Source organism: Dasypus novemcinctus, chromosome 27 (assembly GCF_030445035.2).
Source record: "Dasypus novemcinctus isolate mDasNov1 chromosome 27, mDasNov1.1.hap2, whole genome shotgun sequence".
NCBI classification, from domain to species: domain Eukaryota; kingdom Metazoa; phylum Chordata; class Mammalia; order Cingulata; family Dasypodidae; genus Dasypus; species Dasypus novemcinctus.
This window is the reverse complement of record NC_080699.1, coordinates 13,194,343-13,207,478: the sequence shown is the minus strand read 5'-3', so window position 1 is coordinate 13,207,478 and position 13,136 is coordinate 13,194,343. Positions and strand designations below refer to the sequence as shown.

Here is a 13,136-nt window from a genome sequence, read left to right as displayed (position 1 = left end):
ACTATAGGGTCAAAGATAGACACAAACAGCACAAATTACAATTGCTGCGACAAGTTATTGCCATAAGTTTTAATATTCAATATCTCAACATGCCACTTGTAAAAAGAGAAAACTTCTTACCATTAACATGCATTTTTGCATGTAATAGTAGACATTTTTGGACATGTAATAGAGTTCTTTCCCAATTATGTGTCAATATTGTTTAAAGCAGCTTTTATTAAATATTGTATGTTTCATTCTGAATACAATATAGAGTAATTTATAGACTAATGAAAATGCATAAATGTGGAACCATATGTGGAATATTAGCATGTGCAAAGATAAAGGAGGGTAATGTTTTGTGAAGTGAATGAAAACTTTTGAGAATTAGGCATTTAGTTTGAAATGGTAAATTTATTAATATGGACTATAAATTCCAATACAAAGGATTATAAAGCCTATTAAGGTTAACAACATGGTAAAAATCTACTCTCTGTGTAGAACTCTGACAATCTGATTATTTAATTTGAGGAATTATGCTATTAAGTATAGGAGAATAGGCAAGATAATCCCAAAGACCCATGATGCAATCATTTGTTAAACAAATTTAATTGAGAAGGAGATCGTTATGCTTTTTCGAAGTGTTCTCTACCCCCTCAGTAGAGTCTTGGGTGATTGTGACTTGAGCCTTTTGATATACAGGGCCCAATGGAAAGTGACCACTGTTGCTCATGTGGGGTGACAGAAATGTTATCTCTTAACAAAATGGTGCGTTACTTCTCTCCCCTACATTAAACCTTTTATTTGATCATTAAAAATGCATTTATTTGATTTGGCTTCAATTTTATATTGAATATGTTAACATTATAGTATGAAACCAAGCAACCCATGCCTTTTAAATAGGGAACAGCAATATATAAATATTTAAATTATACCTATAAATATTAATTTTATATTTTAAAATGGCTTCATTAATAATGATACTGTACAAAAATGAGATTATTTTTCATTCATCACCCTGGCTTTTCTTTCAATTAGATACTTCTTTACCATAAATAGTAGTCATATTGTTTAGCTTAGAAAGTCTTACAATTCCATTGGTATTTTTTCCCTGCAATTTTACTTCTTTATTATATCTGCAGAAACAATTCAATTCCTTGGTTGCCAGAAAGCATATAAATTATTCTTCTGAATAATAAAACTAAATGAATTTATTTGAATAGATTTCTAAGAATGCAATTGGGAATTTGTGAAGTTTAAATATTCAAAATATGTTCAATGTTAAATTGCTAGGTCTTATTATTAAGGATTGTTGTTTTGTCTTATAAAATTGAGTTGACGTTAGTACAGTAATTAAGAATGAGTAAAAGAATATTATTTTGTACTAAAGATAAAACTTTAAAAACTCAAGTTCCAATTTAAATAATCAAAATTAAAGCCTAATCCATTCAGAATAATGGCTTAATCATGTATAATATGCCCTGAAATTAATTCATGTATTATTATACTTTCTTTTTAAACTGTCTCTTTGCATCTGTGTATATATTATTTTTTCATTAACAAATGGTTACTTTTTAGAAAGCCATAATGGAATCTGATGAAGAGTGGTCCATGAACAAGAAATTGATTGATCTATCTTCAAAAGATATCAGAAAATCTGTAAGTATAATTTTTTTTCCTAATAAAAGAAAATATTCTAGTGTATAGGATCTTCATTTCCATATCTTGGTTGAGGAAGACACACCATTTCACTGAATGATCAAAGGCAAAGTAACTGATTTCACAAATAGAGAATACATTATTTTAATTCCACTTGGTCTCGCAAAGGCTTATTTGTTTGTACAGGTTCTTTTGCTTTACAAATGAATGTTGCCTCCTGACCTTATGGACTTCTGCTATCGGCACCTCTGTAATTGGTTTTGGCAGCCCTCAAAATCTGCTGAGAACTTTTTCATGGGCTTCTTAGCCACTCTGGGACAGGTGGTTAGAGAGGTCTCCTTGTTACTGGGATTGTAGTGAGAGAAAACTTTTCATAGATGCTCCATTGAATTTGGAACTCATTTTCTTTTCCCTATGCAAAGGTTCTCGTGTTCCCATAAAACAGCAGTTGAGTTATATTATGGATGCATTCTTCTTTTGGAGACTTGCCTAGCCATGTTTCATGGTTTGATCTTGATTTGCAGATCAACTTTTAAATACAAGTAATTCATAAGTTGAGTACTTCTGTAATGACCTTTGTCTTTTCTAAGACTATAAATTAAATGGAATAGAGATTTAATAGAAGTTTGGATTCCTTTTTTTTTCTATTAAAAATAATTTATTCTAAAACTATTTATTGGATTCTATCTAATAGGTACTGTTCTAGATAAGTGAACAAAACAAATAAGATCGCTGTCTGTAAGGAGCTTATATTCTGTTGTAGGGCAGACACCTATAGCCTGTGGATCAAATCCACTTCTTTCGTTGCTGTTGAATTGGGCCCAGAGAATATATATATCTAATAAATAGATAAATAATAAATAAATAAATACATATCCTATTTACTTCTTTTCCTGTTGAGCCTATAGAAAAACATATGTACTTATTGCACTAAAGTTTTTCACCTTGCATATCATAATCATTTCCTATGCCATTAAATATTCTTTTAGAACATGGTTTTCATGGCAGTTGAAAACATTTCAAAGTAGAGATTTTAAAAAGAATGTATTATTACCCATTTGTTACACTGTATATAGTATTCTTACCAGTGATACATGTAGTACCTGTTGTTTATTTGTTTTTTTCAAACCTGGATAAGTGCCTGCATTAAGGGGCTAGGGGTGTTTTAATACTATTATAGGAAACGGACTTTGGCCCAGTGGTTAGGGCGTCCGTCTACCACATGGGAAGTCCGCGGTTCAAGCCCCGGGCCTCCTTGACCCGTGTGGAGCTGGCCCATGCGCAGTGCTGATGCGCGCAAGGAGTGCCCTGCCACACAGGGGTGTCCCCTGCGTAGGGGAGCCCCACGCGCAAGGAGTGCACCCATAAGGAGAGCCGCCCAGCGCGAAGGAGGGAGCAGCCTGCCCAGGAATGGCGCCGCCCACACTTCCCGTGCCGCTGACGACAACAGAAGTGGACAAAGAAACAAGACGCAGCAAAAAGACACAGAAAACAGACAACCGGGGGAGGGTAGTGGAATTAAATAAATAAAAATAAATAAATCCTTAAAAAAAAAAATACTATTATAACATAACCAATTTGGAAAAATAAGAAATGGATACTGATCTTTGTAAGAACAGCAGCTATACATTCAATGTTAAAGTGTTTTAAATGAGACAGTTTTGTGAGAGTCACAGTAGATGAACAATGAGCTAAATGACCTACTTAGGTTCCTTTTAGCTGTAGGATTTTATAATTATGTGAATGGAATTGTGAAGAGAACTTGAGCATAAACATAATTCCAGAGGAGTTCTTTTTAGGTTAACAAGCTTTCATTATCTTTTTAAAATGATAAAGTTGTTTTTGAGCATGAGATGGAACACTTTTTTTTTGCATTATTTTTACTTCTGAAGAACATCATTACACTTTTTTTTAAAATTTTTTATTTTTTATTGAAGTGTATCATTCATACATGAATATGCATAAACAGTAAGTGTATAGTAAAGATTGTGAACTTACAAAATAAACATACATGACATCACACAGGGATCTCATACATACCCCTCCACCAACTCTTTGTATTATTGTGAAACATTTGTTACAAACTATGCAAGAGCATTGTCAAAATATTACTACCAACTATAGTCCTTATCTTACATTTGGTGTATTTTCCCCCCAACCCATACTATTTTTTTAAAGTATTTTTTTGTTACAGATATTGTAAATTTGCAAAACAATCATACAGGTGTGTAGATTTCCCATATAACTCCACACCCTGGTAGAACATTTGTTACAGATTATGAGATAATATCATCAGGCTGTTACCACCAATCATGGTTCATAGCATACATTTGACACACTTTTTCCATATACCTCCATTATCAACAAAGTTTGGCATTGATGCAAGAATATTATAGTATTGCTGTTAACCACAGTCTATAGGTCATACCAGTTGTAGTTTTCCCATGCTTCTCCATAATCCCACTCCCCTGCAATAGTGATGTACATCTGCTTTAGCTCACAAAAGGACTCTCTTGCATTTTTGTACCCTTAACCACAATTCTCAACCAGAACCTCTGGGTTCACTGTGTTATTTAGTCCCTAGATTATTCTTTAGCTTTCTTTTTATTGACATTTACTTCCCCAGACTACCTTTTTCAGCCACAATCCCATTTATAAACCAGTTGCTACTCACTATAATGTGTTACTGTCAACTCTCTCCATTTCCACACTTTTACAGTCAAGTTAATTAAAACTTCTACATACATTAAGCATCCATAGTTCTTCTCAACCCTCCTCTTATCTCCCAGTAAGCTATACTCTAGGTTTTAATTCCATGCATTACACTTCTTTTTAAAGCTCTATGCCCTTGCTAGGTATTTTGCCTGCTTCATGGGGGTGGGAGGGTGGAGGGGGGTGGTTGCGCTCAGTAGCTTGTAAGCTCATAATAGAGACTCATACCGTTGTAATTTATTTAGATTCTTTGTTGAATTTATATCTTTCTTTAAAGTATGTATATAATCTTCCCCTATTCTGCTTGTTTTATTTTCTCTGGGTCTTTTGATTTCTTTGCAGTGTGGTATGAAGTCCTTGAAAATAGGTGAGGGAAGCAGATTTGAATGTTCATTTCAGAGTTAGTTGTATCATGTTAAATAACTTGTTACAAAAAACTGTCATTTTTCTCAAGGCTTTTTCATAAGTATTTCATGAGAATTCTCCCAAACTTTTAAAAGTTGTTTTTACTTTAATATGTGGCAACTATAGCAATTGTAAAAGCATCCAACACACTTAGGGACTGATTTTTAAAAAAGAAAAGACTGTCTCAAGGAAAATTTGGGTTTACCCAGGGACATTCAACTCAAGGGCAGTTATAGGAAGCCATGGTAACATGTAGAAAATTTCAGATACTCCTGTTTTTCTATCATAATTCTTTAGTACCTTTAAAGAGTAATGTCAAAGTTGCAACTCCTTTTCCTCTACTGGCCAATTGAGGAAAAGGGGAAAGTGCTGAATATGCATTCATTTTGATGAGTCTCTGCAACTCAGTACTGACTAACAACTCTTATAGCCAGACAACATGTTGTACCTTTTACAAGCTATAGCGAGAGATCAGAGGAGAAGCTTGGGGCAGCAGCTGTCCTTTGGGTAAAAGGGTTTGTGGTCATTGTGCCATTTTGGGAAATGTATAGGCTGTTGAGCCTTGGTATGTGTGCCTTAAATTTAGTAAAATTGGTAGCCTAAAACAAGGTGAATTTATCTTACAGTTTTCTAGGTCAGAAGTGAGTGTCAGTGGGCCAACATCCAACTGTCAGCAAGCCTGTTTTCCTTCTGGAGGCTCTAGAGGATAAGCCATTCCCTTGTCTTTTCCAGCTTTAGTAGCCACCTCTGTTTATTGGTTTGTGGCCTCCTCCTCCATTTTCAAAGCCAGCAGCAAAGTATTTAATCTCCCTTTGACTTGACCCTCCTGACTTTGTTTTATAAGGACTTTTGTGATTACATTGGCTCCATCTGAATAATCCGTAATATCCTTATCTCAAAATCCTTAACCTTGATCACATCTGTAAGATAACGTATTCATGATAAATAGGGGATTAGGGTGTTGACATCTTTGGTGAGTGGGGGAGGGGCACCCATTATGATAAAATAAAAGGATTGGTCACTGTCATCTCAGGTTTCTTCCCCAAGTTCTCTCTCAAAGTACTTTTAGTACTTCAGTTGATACAGTTGAAATGACACCTCTTCAAGCATTTAGATTCATGCTTTGCAAATGGTGATCTACTTCAGGTGGCAAAAATGCAATAAAGTCTTCTATCCTTTTTTCTGTGGCTACCAGATTTTCATAAAACACTTGTAAAGGAGAAATTAAAAGTAATGCTTTTGAGTTATCTTCTATGCGTCAAGGATTGGGCTGGGTGTTTTACATACATGGTAGTAACTTATCCTTATAGCAGACCTCTGAGGTCTTCATATTTCTCATGAGTCTCAGAAATGCTAAATAACTTGGATAATTTCTACCAACAAAGTGGGACTTGAAGGAAATGCAAGGACATAAAGTCTAATTAACTGATAGAAAAAAGCGAGGCAAGATATAATTTAAAATACTTTTGTGTATTTGTGTATGCGTAGAGAGAGAAGAAAGGAAGAAGGGGGAGAGGCAGGGAGGGAAAGAGTAGATAATCTGGGAGATATTTTGAAATGAGTTTGGTAAACCAAGTATTGCTGTATTCATCTCACCAGTTTACATAAAAGATTATTCTAGTTTATTTTATTTTTGATAAATAATCAATTAAACGGTAGTCAGGTTTCAGGGACATTGTAAACAGAGCTCTAAGTATATGACTGGGCTCCCTTTCCTAATCTGTGTTATGAGTAAAACATGAAAAAGCATGTCCTTATTCTCTCTTTCTGTAGTCTAAGGCAAAATATTTTACTTTAATATAAAAAAAATAAGGACATTTTTTTTTCTGTTTTCCCCGAGGAAGGAAAATAATTGATTTTAGTTATAATTGTTAGATATTATGAAGAGTTATCTGACTGACTTGAAGTGTTTTACTTAGAAAGTTAGGTGATTGGTTAAGTATCTCTAAAATTGGAAATTCATTGTATACATTTGTCTTGGTGGATGCTTATTTACTATTATGTCAGAAAGCAGGAAGAGGGATTAAGCCTAAGTTTCTGATTTGATGTCGTATTTGATGTATGATTTTTCTATTTATTTAGGTACCCAAAGGCTTGCCTTACTTCTGTGTGGATTTTGGCCTCCAAGGAGGGTTTGCCCATATTATCGAAGATCAGAACAAATTCCCTCATTACTTTGGAAAGGTATATTCACAATTTGGTAAAATTCCAGTGTTTAGCAATTTACTAGCACTTTTCTTTGGAAGAGAAATTAAAACTTGGGGTACCATATGCTGTGGGGTTGGTGAATACTGCTCCACCCAATTTTAGAGGGAGAACCTAGAGACTATTATTTAAAAATATAAAGAAAATTTTAACAGGAATGTCAGTTTGGAACCAAATTCCTATCAACAGTAACTGTAATATTTTCCATTGTAGTCAGCCAACCTTGTGCTGAGAATGATGGTAATTGCTAATATTTATTAAAGACCTACATTGTGCCATGCACTATTCTAAGCTCTCATTTAATGCTCACAGTAACATAAGTTGTTATTACTATCATTTTATAGGTGAAAAAACTGAGTCACAGAGAGGTATATAACTTGCAGGGTCATGGTACTAATAAGTGACAGAATTGGGGATACTTACAGTTTTGATTGACCTAAAAAACAAATGATCTCATCTCTTCATTTATAATTAAGCAAAATATAGTCCAAGAAGAATGCATGATTCATTTCATACAGATAATTTTTGGGGATATGTTAGAGTCTAGATATTTGAATTGCCAGTGGATTTTTTCCATTACTGCAGGTTGCCTTCTAGGGATACTGTCTGTTTTGATTTACGGTGTTTTGGAGTGTCTGAGAAATATATAGTTTCAGGAGCTGGGATGAAACTAATGCAACAACCAAAGCAGTCAAAAGAAATCTGGTCAGTAATAGCTCTAGAAGTGACCTTTTAATCTAGTGTAGCCAGGTCTCCCTGGGTAGCTAGTTCCTCTTAATTAGAGGGGCCTTGATGAACTCTTTGCATAGGGTGCCTCCTTTCCCACCCGTTATGCCCTCCCTCCCTGCTTTCATCTTCTGTGTAAGTGCATCTTCTGCAATTGAATGGGAATGTGTCACCTCGCGTTTGGATTCAGAACTTTTCAGGCTTTTGCCCTTAATGTATTAACCAGAGACCCAGAATCATATGCCTGTTTGAACTGCTAAGATACATTACAGAAATTTGATGGAGATATTTCTAGAATATTTATTTTTGGAGCTAACTAGAAAGAAATTTATTTTCACTCCTCTGAAAAATCCTATTATTATTCAAATAGAGTTTATAACTGAAGGCTCTGGGACTCTGGATTTATTTTCAAATAAGCTTGATTGTAGTGAAAAGGAAATGAAATATTTTTTCATTTGTGTAAATTTAATTGGGAGTTGCTCCCACTTCAGGTATTAGGCCATCTATTATGGTTTATATGATACTGTTTTAGAGTAAAAAGAAAATTTTCCCTGGTTCGTATTGCCTCATGGATCCACTTTCCCCTACTGCTTTTTAAGAAGCAACCTGTGGGTCTAAGAACTCCCTTCAGCAAGAAATTGTGCAGAGAGCAAGAAGAGATTATTGGGATGGTCTCTTTATACTAGCAGCTGCTTGTGGACAAGAATCAATTCTATATGGTACACCTAAGACACAAATTGATATTTTAGAAAGATAGTTTCAGGTCTACTTATAAGCTAGATTTTCTTAAACTACAGTACTGTTGGGCTGAAGCTAGGAAATTCTTGCACTAAACCTAAATTTGCCCCATTTTTCTTAATGTCTCTGTTGACCCCTTTATTTTCCTTTCTCAGGAGGTTCCTTTCATAGGAGATTTCCTTTTCCATGAAGCTTTTCCTGACTCACCCACCAGTAGAAGATTTCCTCTTTTTGAGTCTCCAAATCAGATTCTTTATCTGTTTTGGCATTTACTTTAATCTACTTTCTAGCACAGTACTTCGTACAGCTGATTTATTATCCTGGCTTCCACCATACTCCAAGATTTCATTAAGAGGTCTCTAAGGGAGATTGATGTATGCTAATTATCTTTGTATCTCCTCCTACATTTGGCATTTGCTTTGTGCATAGTAGGCCTCCATGGTATATTTGTTGAGTTAAGCTGAAGATCCTATGTCTTAGAGACATTTTGTGATTTGTCCAAGGTCTCACCACTCTGTCCAGTAGAGCTAGACTGAATATGTAAAATTTGACCCTTAGTTAAGTGTTTTTCTGTATTTCCTTCTGTCTTCCTTCTCAGCATTTCGTATTTCCTTAGTATCTTTCTGTTCACTGACATGTATAAATTTGATCAATTTCTGTAGCTAACTCCGTAGAAGGAAGGTCATAAAGGAAATAATGCAGAATAATAAGCAGACACAGGTACTCCTGTCAGGACTTGGGAATATGACTTTTTAAATGAAGATTATTTATAGTTTTAATTCTTGATTTACTTAAATTAGTATTAAAATGTGATTTTGCTTTTCTGCATGATTCTTCTGTAAACCCATAACTTCTCTAATAAATTTTTTCAATGTAATTTTGTTCCTGGAAAAAATATGTCCAGCCAATAGTAGAAGAAACTGATTTATAAGGATACTGGGTAGCAGAGAAACATTAACCTGAGAATCAACTACAGTTGAGTAACAAAGTTAATAAATTACTACATGGTGATTTGCTTTTTATCCATACTGTTTACCAGAGCAGCTAATGAGAACCAAATTAATTAAATTTCATTTTCTCCTCCTCCCCTTAACTATCTCTAGTAAAGTGCTAACAAGCAACAAAATGGACACATGGCTTGACGATAGACACAGCCAGGAGTCCTAGAATCACAGTGTTTGTATAGTTAAAACTAACTGAAAACAAGATTTTTAAAACTGGAAACTTAAGCAGTACTTGAACATCATGGAGAACTGCTTAATTCTGTATTAAATAGCAGAATAAATAAAAATAGTTTAATTCTTATTTTCAGTTTTTATACATACATGTGTTTGTATTTTCCTCATTCTTTAAAAGGAAATCATTGGCGGAATGCTGGATATAGAACCAAGACTTTGGAGGAAAGGAATCCGAGAAAGCTTTGAGGACCAAAGGAAGAAAGCACTGCAGTTTGCTCAGTGGTGGAAACCGTATGACTTCACCAAAAGTAAAAAGTAAAAAGTGTCAAAATGTAAAAAAGTATCACTTTCATTTTTCACCTCCTCTTTAGATACCTTTCAGTTTTATTTCCATCATCTAATTAAACAATTGATCTTCAGGCTTTAGGGAAAGAGAATCATAGCAACAGAATGCTGTGGGACACTGACAACCCTCAGTTGCTTCTGTGGACTTCATTTTCATAACCATGGACTAAGCCAGCTATACTGAGTGACCTCTTCATATTCCTGTTCTGTTCCTAATTCTTGGTTTTCTTAAATATTCAGTTAATTGTAGAAAAGGACCTATCTGAAGGAATATCTGGGCCCTACCAAATCACCAGTCCAAAGAGAAGTAGGTCTGCTCCAAAATTGTTAAGTCTGTTATCTGGATTATTTTACAATTTTTAGAAAAGTGACGTAGTAATAATCGAAATTTCATTTCATAGGATTTTTTATAGAAGATCTCATTTTCAACCGTCATATCATTGCTATTCTTTTTGTTAAAGGAAAAAGAGTATCCCAAAAGTAATAAAGAATTGATAATGAAAATATAACTCATGTTCATGATTCAAGTTTGTTTTTATTTTTGTCCATAATTATTTGTGTCTTTGAATTTTGGTGATTTTAAAAGTGAGTGTTCCAAATAGCACCATTTAAAGTTGTTTGGGGTTTGTATAATAATTAAAATCTCATCCAAATATTATTTTTGGATTATATTGATTATTACCAAATCTCAAGCAGTGATAGCATTCTAAATGTCAGGAGCACATTCTCTTGCCCCCCACTTGATTGAAGGTACTAGATTTTTCTTTGTTCTCATACTTGGTGCCAAGATAAAACCGTATGGTTACGAATTATAGCCATACGTGAGGGTGTTCCTACTTAAAAAAGGTATATTTATCTTCATATATAAATATATATATATATGTATATAAATTTTCAAACATCTTTCAAAAATGTTTTTTGGAAGCTGAACCTTGGCATTTTGTTATGAAATGCTAAATACATAGAATCAGTAGTGAAGCATATTATAGAGTATCCCACATTCTCTAGTTATTTTTAATATCAACATCCCATTGTATTTTAGTATGTTTAAAAAAAGTTCAAAAACTATGTTGTTTTTTCATTTCACATATAAATTTTGAAATTTAATGGTTTCCATATTTGCATTTGAATATATTTATCAAACTGATGGTTGATAATATTGTTATTTATTGATGTTTTCAAACTTTTTTTGGCCTTGCTCCAAGATCTTGCAAGAATCTGGAACATTTATTCATTCAATCAGTAGGTTAACTAGCATTTCTTTTCAGGGCACTGTGTAACGTGCTGGTGGCACAAAGATAAAATGTACTCCTTAAATTATTTTACAGTTTAGTGATGAAAGAGACATATACACAATAATTATCATTATGTGTACTGTAATTTGTGCCAAGCGTATTGTAGTATAGTGCTCAAGGACTGTTTCATACCTCCTGTCTTCATTCTCAACTGATGACTTTACTTCTGATTTTACTAAGAAATTAGAAACAAATAGAAGAGAATTTCCATGGCATCTATCAACATATCTGCATTTGCACCCATGTCCATTACTTTTCTCCACTTGCTAACTATTGATAATTTATGTTCCTATATAAGTTTAGTCCACTCATTTATATACTAGGTTTCCTTCATCCCTTCTCATCTGCTCAGTTGTCACCACTCTTGGTGTATTATTCATTTTCCTATTAGCGTATAACAAAAGTTTGCATTACATCCCCTTTAGCCACCGCTCTTCTCCATTGACAGCAAAATTCTTTTAAAAAAACTTGTACCTCTCCAGTCATTCTCCCAGTGCAGTTAGGCTTCATCCTCACCAGTCTACCAAAATGTTCATATGAAAGTCATCAGTAATTAATTCTTAGTGCTTGGCTTGTAACCACTGACTACAGCAGTTTTGTGAACTGTAGTTGTTATCTTAGCTTATTTCTTTTACTTGTTATTGTAGTGTTATGTTAACTGAGTGATTTATAACACTGTCTTAATCAGATGCTTGCCTTTGTATTATAGCCCATTTGTTTAGCTTATTTCCATTTCTTGTTATCTTATGTTAACTGAGCAATTTACAGCTCTTTTGTAACCTGTAACCAAATGCTCATCCTCTTGTATAGCCCTCTTTTTAAAAAATGATCTATTTATTTATTATTTATTTCTCCCCACCTCCTTGTTGTTTGCATTTGCTGTGTCTGCTTGTTGTGTGCTGGTCTTCCTTTCAGGAGGCACCAGGACCCAACCTGGGACCTCCAATGTGGGAGGGAGGTGCCTAATTGCCTGAGTCACCTCTGTTCCCTGCTTTGTTGTGTCTTTCATTGTGTTTTTCCTCCTGTCTCTTGTCGCATCATCTTATTGCGTTAGCTCACCACACCTGCCCATCGCATCAGCTCACTGTCTCGCTCATCTTCTTTTGGAGGCACCAGGCATGGAACCTGGGACCTCCCATGTGGTAGGTGGGAGCCCAATCACCTGATTCACTTCCTCTCCATATGGCCCTCTTTTGCAGCCACTTTATGCTTAACCCAGTTGGCTTTTTCAGTTTTCACCAGTTTCTTGGCCCATAACCAAAACATAACCAATCAATACCTGCCAACTCTCTCCACCTCCCATTATTTAATCCAATAAAAAATCCTTAGGTCTTTAGACTGAGTGAAGCATATTTGAGCTTCTTCCTCCTGTTTCTTTACTTGATTGCTTTGTAATAAAACTCTTTTTCTTGAAATCCTGGTGTCATTGCATTGACTTCTGTGCACTTTGGGCAATGAGTCCTTGCTTAGTAACAATCATTGCTATACTTGACCATTTCCCCTTGTTGAAACACTTCCTTCACCTTGCTTTTAGAATACTGTCTCTTATTTATCCCTCTTACAGGCTGTATGGTACTTTCTTTTTTTTTTTTAAGATTTATTTTTATTTATTTAATTACCCCCCACCCCCCACCCCCCACCCCGGTGGTCTGTTCTCTGTGTCTATTTGCTGCGTCTTGTTTCTTTGTCCGCTTCTGTTGTCGTCAGCGGCACGGGAAGTGTGGGCGGCGCCATTCCTGGGAAGGCTGCACTTTTCTTTCGCACTGGGCGGCTCTCCTTATGGGTGCACTCCTTGCGCAGTGCTGTTGCGCTCATGGGCCAGCTCCACACGGGTCAAGGAGGCCGGGGGTTTGAACCGCAGACCTCCCATGTGGTAGACGGACACCCTAACCAC

General features: G+C 35.1%; 1 protein-coding gene across 1 annotated transcript in view; it reads left to right on the top strand.

Moving 5' to 3' along the window:
* Positions 1 to 10,461, top strand: part of CWF19L2 (CWF19 like cell cycle control factor 2) — a 138,716-nt gene extending 128,255 nt beyond the window's left edge. The window contains exons 16-18 of the mRNA XM_058289437.2: positions 1,558 to 1,638; positions 6,838 to 6,939; positions 9,781 to 10,461. Coding sequence (XP_058145420.1) covers positions 1,558 to 1,638; positions 6,838 to 6,939; positions 9,781 to 9,921 — 324 coding nt within the window. The 3' untranslated portion in view covers positions 9,922 to 10,461. The remainder of the gene's footprint in view (positions 1 to 1,557; positions 1,639 to 6,837; positions 6,940 to 9,780) is intronic.
* Positions 10,462 to 13,136: the final 2,675 nt, after the last annotated feature.